We start from the raw sequence: 20,657 nt of genomic DNA, 5'->3' as shown, positions 1-20,657 counted from the left end.
TATTAAGCCCGTTTTAATATTAAACGCTAGAATCATCAAAATCTGAGCTTGTATATGTATTTGATGTAATAGCTGTCACTATTTAAAAGAGTCACAGTCAATCAGGTCTGACACTACCTTCCAACGTGAGAGCCTGGCAAACTTGTCTACGCAGACACAACTAACAAGGAGCACAGACTGACGATACTGTAAACATGCATGGTGAAAATAAACTGTCTGCTTCGAGCCTGCACATGCACACGGGACCAGCGAAGTACATGGAACCAGGGCTGTTGCACACACAGACACACACAAATGTCCCAGAGGTTGCAGGGCAAGGTGTAAATCCTCTTTTATTATTGCTAAAAACAAGGCGGCAGCCACTCGGGGCCAGTTTGACAGTTGCGTGCGTTTCCTGAGCCTGGAGGTGAGTCACACAACTACGACTGCAGTGAGGAGAAGAGACTGGCCCATCTGGACTGGCCAGTCCAGCTCGATGAACCCAAAGAGGGGCCCTGCAAGCCCCGACAGGCCAAGCGCATTCTTTGGAGCTGAGGGCTCTGCGGGTGTGGGCAAGCAGGCTGCCAGCACTCCTGGCAGAGGGACAACAGGAGAAGACATGGGTGGGGCTAGCATGCATACACTGGCACTGAACCCTTCTTTTCCTTCAACAACATGAAACAAAGAGGATTTACAGCTTTAACGCCTGCAAGTCTGACAGTGCAGCGGGTTCTCACGCAAAGCAGTGAAGACAGGGACTGGGCCGTCTTCACTCTCTCTCTCTCTCACACACACACACACACACACACACACACACACACACTCTCTCTTTCCAGTGTGTCCCCTGCCACTGATGGTGGCCCCACACTCTTCACAAGGTCACTGCCATGACTTTTTTATTTTAAAACTATAAAACAACTAAACTGAGTTTCTGAATAATTGCCACAGATGAGTTTGCTTTCAGCAGCCCCAAACACTTCTATAAAATGTATTAAAAACAGCAGCTTAAAAATGTCTTAAAAGTAACGAAACTTAAAAATGGTCAAGTCATGTGATGCAAAATTTTTTTTTTTTTTTTTTTTTTTGAGTTGGGGCTACAGAAAGGTAGTCAAGTTATGCTTGGTCTTCACTTACCACCATAGCACCAAAAAAAAAAAAAAAAAAAAAAAAAAAAAAAAAAAAAACTTACGGGAAACACTGATTTCACTGTGATGGACACACACCCACACAGAGCCCAGATGGAGGGTCTACAGACACCTTCAGCTCCCTCTCAACAACTTCAAAAAAACAGCACTGGATCCAGCTGGTTTCCCCTTGAAGCAAGGAATAAAAGGGTCTCTCTGCTCTCATCAAAGTGGATGCACAGGTGGACCATCCACGATCCTACCACAACACCTCAAGGCTTGATATCCCCAATAACACAACCTTCCCAACCCTGTCACCCCCTCCCTTAACCACATTTTACTGGGAGACGAGCAGATTGCAGAAGGGGAGACATGTACAAAGAAAACTGTCTCCTAGCGCTGCCTTACAACAGATGGACATGTTGGACAGTGAAAGAGTGGGTGGCTGTCTGCTGGATGTGCAGGTTTCACATCGAGAGCCAGACTGAGAAGAGCAAAATCGTGATGGCGACTGAGAGAACAGTCTAGTGGTGACAGATTTGAAACAGTCAGTCGACAGAGGAAAGATAACATACAGGCAAGAAAGTGAGAAGCAGTTCTGAGATCCCAGAGTATTAAGGAGGTGGATCTTCAGAGAGGACAATTGAGGGTCCAGATGCCTTTGGAGAGCATCTGAACTTCCACTGGATCTGAAGTGTGTGATACTTTATTAGTGATAGCAAGTGCTTCAGCACATGACCTTACTGATAAAGGCACAATGCCAATTACTGGAGCTAATCTTAAAAGCAAGTTGGCAGTTGGGAGGGGGTATCATACTGTTATAATGTTATGGTAAGGGACAAAGAAAAAGAACAAAAAAACCCATGCTGTTTCACAAGCTGCTTTGCTCTGAGTATAAGCATCTGGAGGACAAACAAAGAAGCTGCCCCGGCTCTGGGTGAGAGCTTGTGCGGAGAGGGTTAGTCCCTGAAGAAGCGACAGGGGGGGGGGTGGCTGCACAGCAATCCCACTGGCCAGGTACTGCTTACAGAAAACCCGCAACGCACAAACCAGCACACACTTCAGTTACTCACATAGTCCGTCGACTCCTCAATTTTCCACTGACGGGGCAAGACAGATGGGGGAAAGGAGTCAAAAACAGATTTAAAAAAGGTTTTCTTGTTTTCTTCAAACAGCTGTAAGAGGAGGTCTTACAGTAGCATGCTTTTCAGGAAAGATTAGTAAATCTGTTAGGAGGGAAACGAGCACTTTTGAAAATGTCTCAAAAGGCTGTAAAACAGAAGGGAAAATTCTGACATTCAATACAGTGCCGCCTGGAGACATGGCAGGAGTTGCATCAGCTGAGGGCGTCTTCGCTATGATGAAGGGATGGAGCCTGGTCGACCCCAGATGGACATGCGAAGAGCTGGACACAGAACTTCTCAAGACTTCTGATGGCTCTAGCTACAGGTGGCTTTTAGGAAAGAACCCATGTTGCAGTTCACAAAGAAAAACTTACCTGATCTGCAGTTCCTGGGAGGACAAACCTGTGGAGCTTCTCGATCATGATCACACATTAGGAAAAGCAGTAAATCACCCAGTTCATCACCGGCTCCCAGCCTTGTGGCTTTGTGACATTCCCCTTCTGTTCCTATGATACACTGCCTTGTTATTCCCTGCTGTCCTCTAACGCAGAAAACCCTTTGCTCATTTATCTGACATTCACATGAGGGAAATGCGCATAGCACAACCGTTACCTTAATGCAGTCACAACTATAATTCAGGTATGTTTATTGCAGTATAATAATGTGTTACTTTAGGATTTATCATGCCTCTCAGAGAGAACCATTCCCATTTTCATTTCAATATATATTCAAAACTCTTTTTCATTGGTCTGCAGGGCTCTGCAAGCAGGCATCTCATTTCCTCTGTCAGCATGAAGTGTCAAATCGCATTATGCCACAGTCGTGTGGGACTAGCATCGCTCAGCTCCGACAGGCCCAACAGCCGTCACCAACACTCTTGCTACCAGAACTAAGACACTGCTTTGATAGGACCAGCAAGCATGGTCGTCAGTTACCTTTCAGTCAACAGAGAGGCTTCACCACACCTACTGAATCAGGAAGTGGTAACCGCACAGGGGCAGAGCCAACCACTGACTGAAAAGCTGCATTTTCCTGAGAAAAAAGTTTTGCCACTGCAAACCATGGTGCTGTTTTGTGACCTAAGGTGAACTTCAATGCCTCTGCCACTTAAGTTTTGTATTGGTTTAGCTCGAACTGCTATGGAGACACACTGTAAAAGGCCAAGGATGTGTGAAGGGGGCGCATTGCACAGATGTCCGCCACATGGACACTGCCTAAAAGATGGCGCTGTAGAGCACACTGGGAGCTTTTTCTGGTCGTCTGAGTTGGAGTTCTGCAAGGTCCCCTCATTTTTGAATTGGAGGTGGTGGACCCGTGGCTGGGGACAACTGAATGTGGCGAGCGCAGCTATAATGGGCCTTTGTTGTGTTTTTGTGTGCTGCCCTTTGACAGCAGGGTGGGACAGGGGCACAGCAGGGGGCTGGCTGGCTGAAAGCCACTTCTGCCAGAGATGCGCAATTATTTATCCGACGCCTTGGCACCTGCCTGACCCCCCCCCCAAAAAAAGAGATGACGCAGCAGCAGTAGGAAAGACAAAAGAGAAGTACCTGCGATTTCCCGCCTGCCTCTTTCACCCTGTGCTTACTGCTCTTATTTATTTGTCCTCCATTCTGTGTTTATGACATTTTATTTCATACTCAGTATAGTGGTAGCCAACTGAAATCTGCTGGTCTCTTTTCCCATAAATCCCTTGGACACCCCAAACACACACACACACACACACACACACACACACACACACACTCAGCAGATGGGGAAGGCAAGCAGCAAGGCTACGTGATTTAACTCTCTTGTCGATGTGCTGTTGTATCTGTGAGGGGCTGAAGATGAAATTTCACCTCCAGAGGTGAGCCCTTCCGCCTATTCAGCAGAGAGCCTGGGAAGCTCTAGTTTTCCACCTGCTTGCATTGGCGCATTGACCTATACGCTCGTTCTGTGTTCTCATTTACTGTATCCCTGCTGTATGACAAAGAGCTCATAAACCCTGGTCACTCTCTGCACCCCCACTGCTTCCCGCTAATGGAAGGAAGGATTTTTTCTTGTATATTTTAAAATAAAATAAAAAAAAAAACAGTAACGGGAACTGGTTTATAGTCTGTTACCTCTTATGCACATGAATGAGGGTGTGAAGCCCCACACTCCAACCTACTGGGAAGGGGCACATCAGTATTCCTCTGAAGAGGGTCTGCAGACTAAAGCCAAAAATAGCAAAGCCTCAACCTCCTCGGCGATTCCTTCCAAAAAAAATTCAACCATAAACATGTAGCCTCTAAGGTGTGAGGAACTGGCTCAAAGAGCGGCCCACCAGCAGCTATCGCCACCTCAAAATAGTTGAGGAGATGGCAGAATGACATGAGGCTCCATTTTTAGCAGGTTTTCTCGCTCCCAATTCAGTGTTTCTAACAGCCACATTTGTTTATAAGCAATGGCATACTGCCTAGGACATGAACCAGGGTCCTTGGGCAACACACTGGTAGATGCGGGATTCTTTTTATAGGCATTCTCTCATCTGAAGAGATCACAAGCAGCTTTTCCTATCCACATGCATTAGTTGCCTTTTGGGGGGGGGGACCTTTAAATTACAAACATACAGCAATGAGAACCTTTTGCAACAGCGTTATTCAATATGTTAAGTCATGCACTGCCAGATCAGTGGCCCTCACTGCCGTAAGGATGGGGGAGGGTAACTGACAATCTGAAACGAGGAGTGATGTGCTCCATTGGACTTTTCCATCCAGTTCTACTTGGGGAGAGGGTGTGTGGTTGGTATGTGAGGGAAAAGGTAGACATGCAATTGGAGCTGCCACACATGGCTCTGACAAGCCACTTCCAGTCCAACTGCTTTTACCACAGTGAAACAGAGACCGCAATACTGTACCCAGGACCACACGCTCATCCCAAGAAACAAATACATTTTCCAAGGGCATTAAATAAAAATCTTGGCATCCAAGACAGATAAACGGCAGGGAAAATAAAAATGAAGGACCAGCTTGTAATCGGCATGCTCTCTCATAAAATGGAATATAATCGCAAAAGGTCATAAATGACAGGGAAGCTGGTGTATCAAGGAAATGATCACCTCTTTCATGGAAGATTTCACAAGCAGAAGAGAAAACGGTGCCTGGGGCACAGAGGTCGTGCTTTTTGGGATCATGGGCAGTGAACTCCTGGTGAACTGTAACTGTCCTGTGAGTGTCAGGGTACCTCTGTATGCCCACACACTAGATGCTGGAGTGCAGACTGTGCCTTGTAGCCACCCTGTGACAGGACCGCAGGTGAGCTTGGACTCCAGGAGGTCTAGGATAAGACGGCATGTATGAGACTGTAGGAACATGTCCTTCCCGATCTTTACGGTAGATAATTACCACTTCTAGTGACTGTTAGGGTACTCCATGTAACTCATCTACATATTGATTTTAACCTTTTTTTTGTAAAAGGTATTGGGGGATTTAAGGACTGATTGAAACCATCAATATTTGGCATGATTTGTATTATTTGTTGTAAAAATGTATGGCTCTAAATGTAGCTATTCACTGATTTAGTGTCCATTACTCAAAGAAATTAACTATTGATCCATTTACAACAAACCTAAAATCCAAATTACTGTGATACTTGTTTTCCCATCTATTACAATCATTACAACTGCCAAGCGGCCATTCACTTACACTAATGTTTCATTTATTTTGCCATTATGTATAAGCATATACTTGTCAGTTTTGAAATAGTGTATAAACATATGTATAAAGGGGGGCGCAGTGCCACAGCGGGTTTGGCCTGTGCCCACTGTGTGGCGGGTCTGGGGTTCGAGCCTCACCTGGGTGCCTAGGGGTGGACTGGCGTCCCGCCCAGGGTATGTTCCCTCCTCCTTCAGCCTTGCACCCAGTGTTGCCGGGTAGGCTCTGGCTCGTAGCACTTGCAAATTGCATATGTATAAACATAGGGTACAGGTGCAGCAAGTAGTGTAGTGGTTAGAGCTGGTGCCTTTGGATCCAAAGGTCACAAGTTTGAATTTCACCTGCAGTTGTAGTACCTTTGAACAAGGTATTTACCCTAAATTGTGCCAGTAAAAATTACCCAGCAGTGCAAATAGGTAAATAATCGTACTTGTAAGTCACTCTGAAGAAAAGCATCAGCTAAATGAATATATGTAAATGCAGTATAATGTGGAAATAAAGAAGCTCATCACAGAAGAGTAGTGTGACGGAAAGGAAGCTCAAATAGAGTTATTGAAAGATATGGCTGATGTTGTTCTCAAGAGGCTCCTGTGCTCTAGGGTAAAGCAATGAAGGGTAGAGAAGAGGGTCAGCCTGCATGCGGTTGAGTCACATGGTGACAAGGCCGCCATGAGTGAGAGTGCGTGCCAACACAGCTCTGCCCCTGGGAGGTGGGGGTGGTGAGGAGGCAAGGTGACCAGCCAGGAGTTTGTCACAAGCAGCAGGGCTCCAAATCTACACAGAGACACTGAACACACTTAAGAAAATAAACAGACATTCACCTCCTCACCCCACCATTACTTGAAAATTAACTGCAAAGTTAGGCTATTGTGTGGAATATGAACATGAAATTTGTCCTGGAAGGCGGGGGGGTGTCCCTGGGAACACAGGCTCCCTGGGAAGGCATGTTTACTTGGGCTGAGGGAGACAGAGATAAAAGTACAACAAAGATTTCTTATCTGATTCAGGGTTGAAGGGGAACTGGGCATGTTGGTGGAAGCAGAGCGGATTTGTGAAATTAATGAGAAACGTCTTCCGAAGTGGTGCTACTGGGGGATGTGCTGTGAAGCATGGGAAAATAATTCACTTGCAATTAGAGGTTTATGTTCTGGAGTCACAATGACCTTCATGGCCAACAGTTGGTGCAAATTCTGGGTAACGTGACTCCGCAATGTTACAAGAAGCTAAATACCTCCAGTTTGAGCGGAATCTGTAACATAGGAAATAAAAGCAAAACAAACTCAAATTATAAACAAGGCTTTCTGGTAACAGTTATAATAATGTTTGCCCAGGAGATGAATCTGATCTTTGATGCTGACTGCACAGACCTGTTATATAAGCTGTAGTACCAAGGTGCTGGATGGAGGAGTGCAGAAACATAACCGTTAGTATTCAGAGAGGCAAATCCCGACCAGTGGGGATGCATTAAAAAAACGCTACTGTAGCTAAATGCAAGGCAGCAAATGATCTAACACTGGGTGTACTCCTAAATCAAATAATCCAGGCAACTGGCAATGACATCCAACATCGAGGAAAAAAATCTAATATGTCCCAACAGATTTTCGTCATCTACATCGCAATTGTTTTTCCCCTTTTTCTTACCCTCTCCTCTGTGAAGCAGATAAACCGCAGACTTCAACACAAGGAGTCACCTGGCATTTCAATACCGACAGCAAGCGCAAACAAAGAGCCCTTATTGATCCCGTCGCAGAACACGGAGCCAGGATTTTCTCTTTTCTCCATGATGCGCTGTGGCAACACGCTAAGTGGAGCGCAATGAAGGCCTCTTGTAAAAACATCCCTGCAGACCATGTAGTAAACATCTTTCCTGACACCTCTTTGGCAGTGACAATCAGTATAGCACAGCTTTGAGCCCAAGCAAAGCTTTCGTAAATCATAGTAAACATGCTCCGGCTCTCCGACACAAAAGGCCCAGCTCAACGGTTCCTCAAGCCCTGGCAAGCCCTGGGTCAGGCCCACAGAGGCACAGTCATAACCGTGTTTGGCTAAAGGTGCCCCCCCACCCAAAAGGAATGTGGTGTTATCAGAGGAAGAGCTAGGAGACAGCAAGACAGAACAGGAGATTACTGGGATTAGAGGGAGGGGCTTGTGGTGGGGAGCTGTTGTTCGCAAAAGCAGAAGTCTTTATCGATGTTGCTTGTGCACACACTGGCGTTGATAAGGAAAGGAACGTGACCACGGGAAGTGGAGGTGCAACCAGAGCCCTGGTGGAAAGGCAGGCAAACAAGAGCACAAACATTAATGACCAGGATGGAGCGACACACCCGAACAAGGTGCTGATGTCTCAAAGCACCATGAAGCAGAGCATCAAAGCTATCCAGAAATATGATGACCTTGAGAGGATGGCAGAAGGAAAACAGGGGACCTACAAAAATGATCTCAAACCATTGACCAGGAAAATTACACACTACAAGAGAGACTGCAGTTTCGTGGCCAACAACTGCATTAATTTTGCTTGAATTTCTAAGATGTACTTCTGTGCTGCCACCTTTTATTTGTTCTCTGAATTACTCACAATTTCATACAAGCACAGGCCCTCTAACCAGTCCACTTAAGTGTCTGTACAAAAACACTGTTCTAGTACATGTCTAATAGACACTGTAATTTATACAGAAGGAGACAATTTAAATAATATCCTGTACACACAGGAAGCATTGCTTTTAAATTGACTAAAAATTATAGGTGAAATTACAGAAGTGACGACTGACTGGAGAAGATGCCATTTATCTGCAAGATGCATGACTTGCACCCATTTTTCTGTGTTTTGCGCTGCATAGAGAGGCCTTATGATGACATTGTTGCAAAGTGGATCATTTTTCCCATAACAGAGTCTTTTTACACCATCATGGCTCATTTGGAATCTCCTGTCAGGAGCTGATGAAGCTTACCTGAACTAAACAGAGAAGAGCCATCAGGGGCAGCAGTGATGGGATGGGAAATGCATGTTTCCAAAAACTAATTCTAGGATAACAACGGGAGCCCTTTAATTAAACACCAAACTCCCCATCTCCCTTTCTGTAGATGATTCCACACAGTCATGGATTATACAGGTTCTGTCGTCTGGATTAGCATCTCCTCTCAACCCCCACCCTCACACAAAGGATCTTCGGGCAATTTCCAGTTTGCGCAACAAGTGAGAAGAAGTCATATATAATTTATAAGAGAATAACAAGGCAGTGCATATGTAATACCACTAAGTCTTAAAGGGGGCCAGTTTGGAAAAAAAAGCCACCAATGTAACAGGTATTAAAAATGAAACACTGAATTGAATGAATGAATTAACATACAACCTGTTATCCTGTCTTTAAACATTTTTTTCTCCCTTACCTACCCCCCCCCCCCACCCACCCACACACACACACACACACACACACACACACACAGCTATCTGCTTTTCATCTCCAACTAAAAAAAACATAACAGGTCAGGGAGAGAAAGAGACAAGTCTCTCAATAAAATAAAAAAGCAGTCACATGCAACCTTATGAAATTAGGAGAGCAGTATCTGAGTACAGAACAGGAGGAGGACACATCAGTATTCATCAGCCCTGCTCTGCCCTCCAAATTTCAGCAGTAGATGTGACACTGATGACTGCTAAGTGACAGCAATCGTCAAGCAGTACCTGGGCCTCTGGCAGCGCCACGTCCATGATGCTGGGCTGCCCACGAGGCTCCCCATCCTCCAGCCGTGAATATATGACCTGGTAGCCCCGGATCTGCCCATGCTGCTTCCCTGAGAGGGGTGCTTTCCACATCACCCTGATAGCGGTGGAGTTCACGGCTTCTGCCTCCACCTTCCTGGGTGGAGCACCGGGCACTGTGGAGAGTAGGGGAAAGGAATTGGGGACGTTACGGGGCAAAACTGTCATCTACCGTAGGGGCAAACAACCCTGCTCTTCAAGTGGATAAAGGTAGCAATTCTACAAAGGCCACTTTGCCAGTCAAAATGAGCAAGAGATGCTCCTGAACATGAGTGCCAATTGAGAGGTGAGTAGCAAATAGCAGCCATAGGGGTATCAGTCACACTTAATGAACAGGGCTGGTTATGCCTGCTAGTTATACAGGCAGGCAAAGAGGGACAGGGAGTGGCAAATGGGGAAGGAAAAGCATTAGTGTAAAGAAGTCATGGTGGTTTCCAGGTGGAAGAAGCCAGGTGGAAATGCTCAGTGTCTCCACACCAAGCTGTTGTAGGGTATAGTGACACCAGATGGAGTACACACGGGTTCGGTTGCCATATTGAGCTCAGTCGGGGAACGTGATCAGGCTGCGCGGTGGCTAAGTACTCGGCCCCTTTTGCTGCACTGCTTCAACAGTTACTGTGCTTTCAGCAGCATGCTGTGTCACAAATCCATTCCAGGTAAGTGTTTTGGTCGCTTGCAGTGCCTCGTGAGGTCACTATAGTTTCAACACGGGCAAGGCTGCTTAGCCCAGGGGCCTCCAGCCTCAGTGGCTTGTGCTGAGCCTCTGCGGTTGTGTTCTCTCTATACTGTCTGAGCTTGTTCCCCTTGCAAATAAAAGCCCACATCCTTCCTTATGAAATGATTCAGCCTGAGGGGGGGATCAGCTCTAACCTCAGAATGAGAGTCTTCCATGCAGTAAACACTGTCTTTCCCCAGCACATCATAATGCATCCTAACGTCACCTGTTTTTCTTCCCCCCTTCACTGTTTTCCCATGGAAACTGCCAGACAGCAAGGGCAGCATAAGTTCACTTGGTGTCTAGCTTAATTCTCAGCATTCCGTTTCGCTAATTCAGTTTCCCTGGAGTTGACCGGAGATCTGCGGACCTACCGGACGGGCAGGGGCCACGTAGAAAGTGATGCAGGAAAAAAAAAAGCGGAATGACAAGGATTGAGGAACTGGCCTGCTTGCTCAGAGGGATACAAAATTTTACAGCATAACCAGTATGCATTTGTTCCTAGGGCTGGTGAGCGGCACTGGGAAGCTGAAGCGTGTACAATAACGGTGAGGCTTTTTCCTTGGAAATGAAGGACATGTTGGGCTCCAGTGAAATTCTCAGTCCCTAAACTTATAGATGAACACTGGCTGCTTTTCACTGTCTTCAAATAAATAAATTATGAGAGGAGGCCTGAGAGGAAGCAGAATGGGAGGATGACAGGAGCCCTGCTCCACTTCTGTGGGACGTGGGGGAATCAGAGCTGGACCCTGGATGGAGAAACGCAGGCCACAGCTGCACGTTCCACAGGGATTCGCAACCTTTGGAAAACCATGTAAAAGGAATGGGCTTCAAAGTGGGATACGGGACAGAGTGGGGGGAGAGAGGAGGAGGGCGACAAAGAGAGAAGAAGGAGACAAAGATATCTGAACTGAATTCTGAGCAAGTCTGAGAAAACAAAAGCACGAGAGTGAGAGAGCATAAAGCAGACCTGGTTAGAAGTGGGTGTGTGCAGAAGGGGCTACGTGCTTGGGTGAACAGAGAAAATCCAGTTAGCTAGAACAAAGCTTATGTTGTCTCCAGGAGGCCAGCGGGGGCTGCATCCGGTCTGTAGTCGCACGGCTCTACTAGTCTGGGAAAGAGGGCGGAGCTTCCACGAGACAGACCCCCTCCCACCTATTCTCACCGCCCCTGACTGGACCAAGCCTGCCAGATGTGGGCCTGGAACAGCCTGTTCCCCACAGTACACTGATCCGATCGATGCCTCTGGCAGCCTGGTAGAGTCATGCAACAGCAGCTGTTGGGTACAGAGACTCCCGCTACTCCCCACCACCACCCCATCTGCACTTCACACCCTACACCCCCTGCTTGCCCATCACTTGGCACTGCTGCCCTCCACAAAGCAGATGTGGACCATATCAACCCAATTAAGAATAAAAACGAGTAATGGCAGCAGAGAGTAAAGCAATTAAAACGAAATGTGGGAAGTTGGAGAGAACGTTGCCAGAGTATTAGTGTGTTAGGCCTTGTGACAACACAGACCCATTTTCTGTAGGATACTGTCAGAGCGCAGGCTGCAGGTGATTAGAGCAAAAGCAGTGGATAGCTTAGGTGGCAAACAGTCTTTATCGTTGCCTGCTGTTGCCCGCATTGCTGCAGCACGTTCTTAAGCCAACTGAGCTCGCTTATCAGCAGCTACACTTCAATTTTGTTTGGAGTATCGGCATGAGTTTAGATTTGTCCGGTTCCCAGTTCCGTGATTGGAGTGTCTGGAAAGGTCAAGCCATCCTGGCTTTATTTGGCACAGTCTGCCCAGACATGGCGATAAGCGTAATGGAGCTTCTGCAGCTGTGAGAGGACAACAACTCTTGTCAAGCACCGCTTTGCCATCTAAACCTTCCGTCTAGCTCCGCAAGACCTGGTAGAGGTGACTCCTAGGAGCTCCACCCACACACAGATAACTGGAATCAAGGTGACTCCACTGGCAAACACAACTATGCAGAATATGCATGATGCTCCTACACGAAAGAGCTTTCTATCAAGAGCTAGAGTTCATTAGTTTGCATGTCACAAGTCCTCAATCAGGCTGACCCAAAACTCTATTAGCGTGTGAAAGCAGTCCTTACTGGACAGTTGCAGTCGGAAATGTTACCCTTGTGCACTGAAGCCGCAGGCAGAAGGGAAGGGAAGCAGCAGAGCCAAAGAGCTAGTTGCTGTGGCAATGGGACCATGCGGTCGCACACCTACCGTCCTCATTGGTTCGGATACGGGTGACGGGGCTCTCTGGACCAGGCCCCACATCCGTGTGCGCCCGCACGCAAACCTCGTACTCGGTCCACTTCTCCAGGCCCTCCAGCACATAGCTGGTGGCGTCCGCCTTGATGCCTGTCACCTCATGTCGCTCTGAGTCCTCGCCCTTGGGCGCCTGGTAGGCCACGGTGTACTGCACAATGGCCCCGTGTCGGCTGTCTGCCGGGGGTGCCACCCAACTCACCTTGATGCTGGTGGAGCTCAGGCTGACCAGGCGCACCTCCTGAGGAGGTGCTGAGGGGGCTGCAGAACACAACCAAGGAGGGAATGGATCAAGCAAAGGAGCAGGCAGGGAAGGAGTGGTGGGAACTGTTGTTTCTGGACTGAGAGAAGGTTAAAAACTTGCATGCACGCTCCAAGCTTCAAAATGGTGTTTTTAAGCTTCAGAACTGAAGTTGATGTTTGGGCAAAAGCGAGCCACAGAGATGCGGCTTCCCTCACACTGCGTGTTAAGCTGGAGGAGTGCACACGCTGTGGATGTTGTGTCTGATACTGAGAGCCAGTAACAAACTAGCTGTCGGCTGCCAGCAGCACAGCACGTGTTCAGATGACATCAGTTCTCCAGGTGAAGGAGGGACAGATGACGAAAGGGGTCAACCTCTGCCTTGCAGGATCCTGGCCTTGACTCCAGCTCCACCCCAGAGAGGATGGCAACATAGCCTGAGCCTCCGCAACTCTGCCCTGAGCTGTGTGGTAACCTTCCTACCGACGGCAAGTGGAGATCTAAGCCCAACACGCAGTGTGCAGTCACATCTCCCTTCAGTATCAGCCTCATGTGTTCTACACAGTCCAGAAACAACTCAAAAAAGGCTACACAAGAATCACAATGGTTGAAATAAAACTAGTGACTAATAAAAATAAGGCAATAACTGTACAAAACAGGCATTCTTACATGCATACAGGAAAAGACAGAAGGGATGGAAGAGGGTGGAAGAAGCTATGGCATGCTTGCTTGTGTTTGGGGCAGGCAGAGCAGTGAGCACAGATTGAGCACTACTATCCTTGGAGACCAAGGGAAGTTTGCAGTGTGTACAGTGTTGCAGTGGGGGCGGCTGCGAATCTGCTGACAATGTGTACAGGGGGTGTGAGGATGAGCAGGAAAAAAGGTGACAAATACAGAAACAGGCTAACAAAAGCCTGTAAGTAATTCATTGGAATTTCTTCTTTTCAGATCTTTTTTTTGGGGAAGGAGGGTGTCGGAGGTGTCTGAGACAAGGGAAAGATCAAAGGGGACAAGGCTTTAAGCGAGAATATAAGCCTGGCGAGAAAGAGAGAGCACATGGAAATAGAGAGACAGACAGAGAGTAAGGGAGACAGGAGAGGGAGGAATAGGGAGCCAAAGAGGCTCTGTGACAAGCTTGCACATCTCCAGGGATTCTGACTCATGCTGTCAGAAGGAGAACAGATAAGGAGCTGGAATAAGAGGCAGATTTTGGGCATCCGTTCCTATGGGAACTGGATCCTGGGTGTATGGAGGTGTTTTTTTTTTTTTTTTTTTTTTTTTTTTTTTTAAATCAGCTGACAAGTAAAACAAACGGCTTAGAATAAACATACATTCCTTTTGGAAGCCTTCATAAATATTTCAGGACGTTCGGGCCCGCATCTGACAGGGAATGTCTCTGTCACATTTGTTGGCATCACTTTATTGAAGGTAAAGGAGTCTAGCAAAATTGAGTCGATTACGGAGGCTGAAGCACCTCTCCTGATGCCCACCTATTTGTTTATTTGGAGTAACTCGAGTGCAAAAATATTATTATTTAAAGAATTATTTAAACGTGATTTAAGCACTTTTTTCAGTGCTGCAACGGGGGGGACCACACAAGAAACGGGGAATCTTTAACAGACAGCTGCTGTGCCACTATTTGTGCCAATCACAGAAACGGCAAGAAATCAAACACCAGGGTCTGCCAGTTTGTCTGGGAAGTAATAATTCTGAGAATTGAAACAACTAGAGTATTTCATTTCATCCTGTAGGCTCTTTACATAGAAAGATGTCTATCTCCCAACCCAACAGCACACACACCACAAAAGTTACGGGATACCGGTAGAATGGCAGTAGTCAGTCTGAAATGTGCGTCACTGCTCTGGATCAAAAACAAGAAACACAAGCTCCAGAAATCACAATACATTGCTTTCTGATGCTTTTTTGTTGTGCACACAAAATATTGGTTGATACACACGTAACATACCTTTGGGCCTCATCAATGAACAAAGATGTCCCTTGTTCAGAGGCATGAGGGAATTAATTGAGGAGATGCCACAAAGGCTTGAGAGGGTGAAAGAAAATCTTTGCTGGCTGAAAAAGCTGTGTGTTACTTGAGGGTCATCCAGGTTTAGTCGATACTGTGAGGAGGCAGGAGGGAAGGGGTGGGGTGGCAGACTTACTGGACTGTGCAGTTCTGGCTTCAATGGGTTGAGTGTAGACCCCCAAGCCCATTTCAGAGCGGGCTGCCAGAGAGAATTTGTAAAGCGTGTCAGGTTTCAGGCCCTCCACTGCATAAGAGCCAGCTGGGTCAAAGGTCACATGGATCTGAGGAAAAAAAGGCAGAGCATGTACTGCAGTCAGCTGTGTGGACACTGGACATACCGTGAGAATCATGCATCAAAGATTTATCTCATGTTGAATCCCTCTTCCTGCAGAATCTTCCAGCGCTGGTCATTACTTTGTCCCCCACAGTGCTACTTGTTCCTACTCATTCTATCTGCATTGTCTGTCAGGCAATGGAATGAAAATGACAGAACTCATCTGACATGCAAAGATTAAACAAAATAACCCCTTGGCTCATAGATTTAATATATGTGGTTAGGGGAACATTAAGGCGACTTTCACCACGTCCACTACAGAAGACATTGCCCGTGACTTTCAGTGATGCCAGCAGTTGGACAGAAGCCAGTTTTTTTGCCCTTATTCCAGGGGTGGTTGCCGTGGAAACCCATCATCATATCTGAAGGGAAAGCTAAAACTGTGATGCTAGCTAGTAATATTGCACATATTGCAATGTGCTTATTCCACTTGAAATGACTATTTCATTTGTTTTAATGCTAATGATATCTGAAGGTAACTTTGTGAAGACTCCAAGTCAGTAATATATAATACACACACACACACACACACACACACACACACACACACACACACACACACACACACACACACACACACACAGAGTACTGTGCAAAAGTCTTAGGCACTTAGATGTTTCACAAAAATATTTGTTTTAAACAGCTATTTAATGTCTTCTGCATTGGTGTCAATGGGAAAGAGCATGTTTTAGATTTTCAAGCATTCCTTCTGCATAAAGTTACAGTATTACAGTAAGGGTTTTGTATGTCGTTAAAGAAAGTACACACACACACAGTCTGAGACCACTTGTCCCAAGAGGGGTCGCGGCAAACCAGAGACTAGCCCAGCAACATAGGGTGCAAGGCTAGAGGGTGAGGGGACAAAACCATGTTAATTAGCTAACTGTAAACAAAGCAGCATTTTGCAAACCTTAAATATGTTCGTAAGATCTTATAACACAGTAACACAGATAAACTAATATAATAATAGACATCTATGAACAGATGACATATCAGTGAACTGGCAAGAGGCGAGCAACTTACAGTGTGTCTCCTGTTGAAATGTGATAAAACATAAAAGTAGAAAGAAATCAGCAAAGCACATGTGGCTTGTTGTGTTACTGCTGCCATTGGTAGGCAATCTGTTCAACCAAAGACCAGGAAACACGTTAGTTAACCTGTTCCAGTTGGACAGCAATCCTTACTATCTTTAGTGTTCCTGGAGAAAGAGACAAGTGGGCCCTGGAACCAATGTCCAGGAAATTTAGGAAAACGCCAACAGATCACACAACTGTAATCTGTTTTCCAGATAGAAAAAAATGTATTTGTATTCCAGCACAACACCTGACTTCACGAACATCAAGAGCAGCAAAGAGCATCTAAGTGTGTAAAGTGGTATTGATTAGTAATTAGTGGAAACACGGGCAAATTGCAGATAATGAAAGAGAAGACTAAGTTGCAACCTTAAGAGACTGATGGCACACTCTTTTGTAGCAGAACAGAAACTTCGGAAGGTCTTTCCATTTTTTTGACAAAAGGGCTGCTGTACTCAGTAATTTTTCCTGATGTCAATATTGGAAATCATTTATTCCCCCACTGCAAATATTCTGCATGATTTCTTGGAGACTGAAGCACAGAACATTCTTCCTGCCTACATTATATTTAATCAGGCTGGGTAAAAGAGGAAATAAAACACTTTCACTCATTCTTCAGAAAAGATCTCATGATATGGAGTAGGGACATTAGCTTTTCCCTCACGACCCCACTGTGGAGATTAAATGTGTGCATTTCAAGGAGGAAAAAATGTGCTGTTTTGCTTTATGTCTTGGAACCAGGGACAGGCCACAGCTTCCTGTGCTGTTCCTCTACCATTTTCTTCACAGAGTTCCTACCTTATTGTCAGAGTTGGCCTCCCAGTAGGTGAGTTCGTATTTGGTGATGGGGTCCTGCACAGGCCACAACCAGGTCAGCATGATGCGGGTGTCTAGTTCCGCTTCGGCCTCAAAGCTGGAGGGCTGGGCTGGAACTGTGAGGTGCATTGGAAAAGGAGAATTTAAACAGTGCTTCACCTGTGTTACCAGCCATACCTTTCAGGACAGCAAATTGGAAGGACTCGCATAAAGAGTACAATAAACGTGTAAGATATAGGATTTTCGATATTTAAAATACTTCTCCTGGCAATCATCTTGCGAGGGGAAAATGCACCTCAAATATGTTAACAAGATTACGGGGATTTAGAACAGGGTGCAATTCGTGGCACATGCTTAACAGACCCTTGAGAGAAAAAGGCAGCGGAAAATGGCAAAAATGTGGTGCTGAGAGCTCTCAGTGTAGCAAAAAGGGAGGAAAAAAAACATCCCTTGCGAAGGGCAGTGGAAAATGGAACTAAACCTGGAAAGCAAAGACACAGAAGCAAAAGCCTGGACAGCAGTACAGAAAAAACTGTCAGGGTGGGATTCTGGGAAATGTGTATTATCAAAGATATGTAGCATCTGACCCCAACAGGCATACAACCATCTAAAAATACAAGAATGGTGGACATTTTCCTTGGTCACTCCATCCAAAGTCTAGGCTACATGTCGACACACTGTCTCCTCAGCATTCTGTCCATAATGTGTAAATTTTAGGAAAGTACAGAGTAATCAATAGATGGAGGGAACAAGTAAGCCAGGTTTAGCATTCCAACTGACAGAGCCATTTCCACTGTGGCCCAATCAAAAATTTCCAGTATTATAAGAGCCTGAAACACAGCAAACTGCTGCCATGAAGCTGGAAAAGCCACGTTTGGACACCAGGCTCCTACCAGCGACCACATGCTGCCGTAGAAAACACTTTGACAATCAATCCACTTTTATTTCCTTTACGGGTACACCTACGTGACGTGCATGCTCTCTTCACCCATTTACACCATTGGATGTACAGCAAATGAGGTGGCCATACTCACCGCCCTGCTGGGTCTTGACCTGTAGCACATCAGAGGGGGGGCCATCGCCCACAGAGGTGAAGCCCAGCACTCGGATGCTGTAGGTGGTGTCTGGCTGGAGGCCTGAGATAGTGGTGAGGCGACTGTCGTCCGTGTTGTGCTTCTGCCAGGTGCTGAGCGGCGACTGCAGGCTGGTAGTGTAGTAGACTCTGTAGCCGCGGATCTGGCCGTTTGGCTCCTCTGGTGGCTCCCACTGCACCAGCATGGTACTAGAGCTCAGCATGCGTGCTTGTACATGCAGAGGGGGTGAAGACGGTGCCTGCTCGCCTGTGCGGGCCTCGACGATGTCGCTGGGCGGGCCCCGGCCAATGTTGTTAACAGCCATGACGCGGAACTCGTACTCAGAGTAAGGGCTGAGGCCACCAATACTGTAGCGGGTGGTGGCCACACCGTCCACCTCCTGGAAGCCGTTATCTGACACCTTGGCTTTGTACTGGATCACATAGTAGGAGATTGGCTCTGAATTGCCTGAGTCCCACGTAAGCGTGACACTCGTAGCCGTGGTTTCTGTCACAATCAGGGAGGTGGGTGGCTTCGGAAGGGCTGTGGGAGACCACAAAGTATGCAAATTAATAGCTGAAGTGAGAGTCTCTTGCAGGCTTTGTGCAGACACACAGTGGGGGACCTCAGGAGGATCAAGGTGAGGCCCCTTCAGACTGAGGTGCTCTCAGTCTCCACCCTTTGGGCAAAGCAGCTCTCAAGATTTCAGCCCACAGCATACCGAAAGATTTAAAAAATTGTCTCCACCACTACACTTCACATTCTTGTCTTCATTTATATCTGTTTACAAAAGAAATAACTAATGTGCGCTTAGACCCAGTAAGGTCATCATCAGTGTTCTTTAGTGGGGAGGAACGTGAGAATGCACATCGATTAAATATTTGGGCAGCATGGTGGCACAGTGAGTAGCACTGCTGTCTCACAGCACCTGGGTGGTGTGAGAGGATATGGGTTTGATCCCCGCTCACTCTGTGCAGAGTTTGCATGTTGCCCCTGTGTCTGCGTGGGTTTCCTCTGGGTGCTCTGGTTTCTTCCCACAGTCCAAAGATACGCTGTTCAGGTTCACCCATAGTGTGTGACAGAGAGAGAGAGTGTTCCACTGATGTATGGATGAGTGACCCAGTGTAAGTAGTGTATCTAGCAGTGTAAATCACCTTGGTGAGTAAGGTGTGTGGGCTGATGACACTACATAGTATTCACTGGAAGTCACTATGGAGAAAAGCATCTGCTAAAAAAAATGTAAATGTATTTAAAATACATTCTGATTAACTACTTTGCAGAGTACAAAGTACAACTTGCTGCTCTGAAAGGCATTTCTATGATGTTTTTATGAAATGTATTTGTTTTTTGTGCTTTACATGTACAGATCTGAAACTAAAAAACTGGCAGAAACATGTGCTGCTGGGAGATCAGGGCAACATACAGCAGCTCACCAAAGCTTTGGTTAGCAAAGTGAACACTGTGAGGTTTGTCCAGACGTCTGGCTGGGATAAACATATACTCAGGATAATCAAAGGAACACAGAGCCTTTAATTTTATATAACTGTCTCAAACCCTTTAGCAGCAGAGCACAAGATCTATATATACACTGTATGTGTGCATGTTTCAGTGTGTGTGTAAGTATACTTGTGTTTTCAGCTCAAACTAAAGTCATTTTGGGGACAAGTAGTTACATTTCTATACAGCAGCCTGTCATGTAATCATTAGAGACAAATGTGGCAAGACAACAGGATTTCAAAGCGCTTCTGTGCCAGTATTTGTGTTGTTAGAGTTGTTGTTGTTGTTTTTTTCCTCCTAGCAATGGGATGAGGTTTGATAACGAGCGCTTCCTGAGGAATACCACATGGAGTCCTACCAAGGGAAACTCTCAGAACAGGTTTTTAAAACAGTGATGTGCGCTGTCTCAGTCTCGAGCCAAACCCAGAATGCCCGAGGAACCAAATTCCTCCTAACCGCATGATGGGGTCTGTATGTTTGTTATGATAACCGTGAAGCTGTTTGTCAGTTCTGTAGCTGAGGAGATGTTTCTGGTTTCTTGTAAACAGGATTTGTCCTCTTCGGTAGACTTCCTGGAGCACATAGGTATACACATTGTCAGCTGTAACTGGGGGTGACAGTGTATGTGTCAGGCAGCGCTCACCTTTGACAGTGATCTGGGCAGTGGCCTCAATCATGCCCAGCGAGGAGATGGCCACGCAGGTGTAATTGGCTGACTCGCGGATGTTGGTGAGTTCCAGCACGTTGCGGCCCACGGGCATTTCATCCTCCTTGGTAAGCTCCACCAGGCCCGCCATCCACTTGACATATGGCATTGGGGCACCCACCGCCACGCAGGTGAGGTTGACACTGCCGCCTGGCATAACCTCGTGGTTGGTGGGGGGGATGGAGAAGCGGGGCGGGACACGGCGGACTGCCGGAGAGAAGAGAGAAAAACGTAGGGGTGTGGC

General features: G+C 46.6%; 1 protein-coding gene across 6 annotated transcripts in view; it reads right to left on the bottom strand.

Annotated features, from left to right (window-relative positions):
- LOC108923793 (receptor-type tyrosine-protein phosphatase F) overlaps positions 1 to 20,657 on the bottom strand; it is a 180,406-nt gene that overhangs the window by 38,969 nt on the left and 120,780 nt on the right. For 3 of the 6 annotated variants that reach the window (XM_018734751.2, XM_029250045.1, XM_018734752.2), the window contains 7 exons: positions 20,351 to 20,620; positions 18,172 to 18,753; positions 17,120 to 17,253; positions 15,051 to 15,195; positions 12,603 to 12,908; positions 9,584 to 9,777; positions 2,177 to 2,203 (listed from right to left, as the gene is read on the bottom strand). In XM_018734751.2, coding sequence (XP_018590267.2) covers positions 2,177 to 2,203; positions 9,584 to 9,777; positions 12,603 to 12,908; positions 15,051 to 15,195; positions 17,120 to 17,253; positions 18,172 to 18,753; positions 20,351 to 20,620 — 1,658 coding nt within the window. The remainder of the gene's footprint in view (positions 1 to 2,176; positions 2,204 to 9,583; positions 9,778 to 12,602; positions 12,909 to 15,050; positions 15,196 to 17,119; positions 17,254 to 18,171; positions 18,754 to 20,350; positions 20,621 to 20,657) is intronic. The other 3 variants (XM_018734753.2, XM_018734755.2, XM_018734754.2) reach the window with 3 other exon arrangements.

This window comes from Scleropages formosus, chromosome 3 (genome assembly GCF_900964775.1).
Source record: "Scleropages formosus chromosome 3, fSclFor1.1, whole genome shotgun sequence".
In the NCBI taxonomy this organism is placed as follows: Eukaryota; Metazoa; Chordata; class Actinopteri; order Osteoglossiformes; family Osteoglossidae; genus Scleropages; species Scleropages formosus.
The sequence above is the reverse complement of the archived record's forward strand: the minus strand, read 5'-3'. Positions and strand labels throughout refer to the sequence as shown.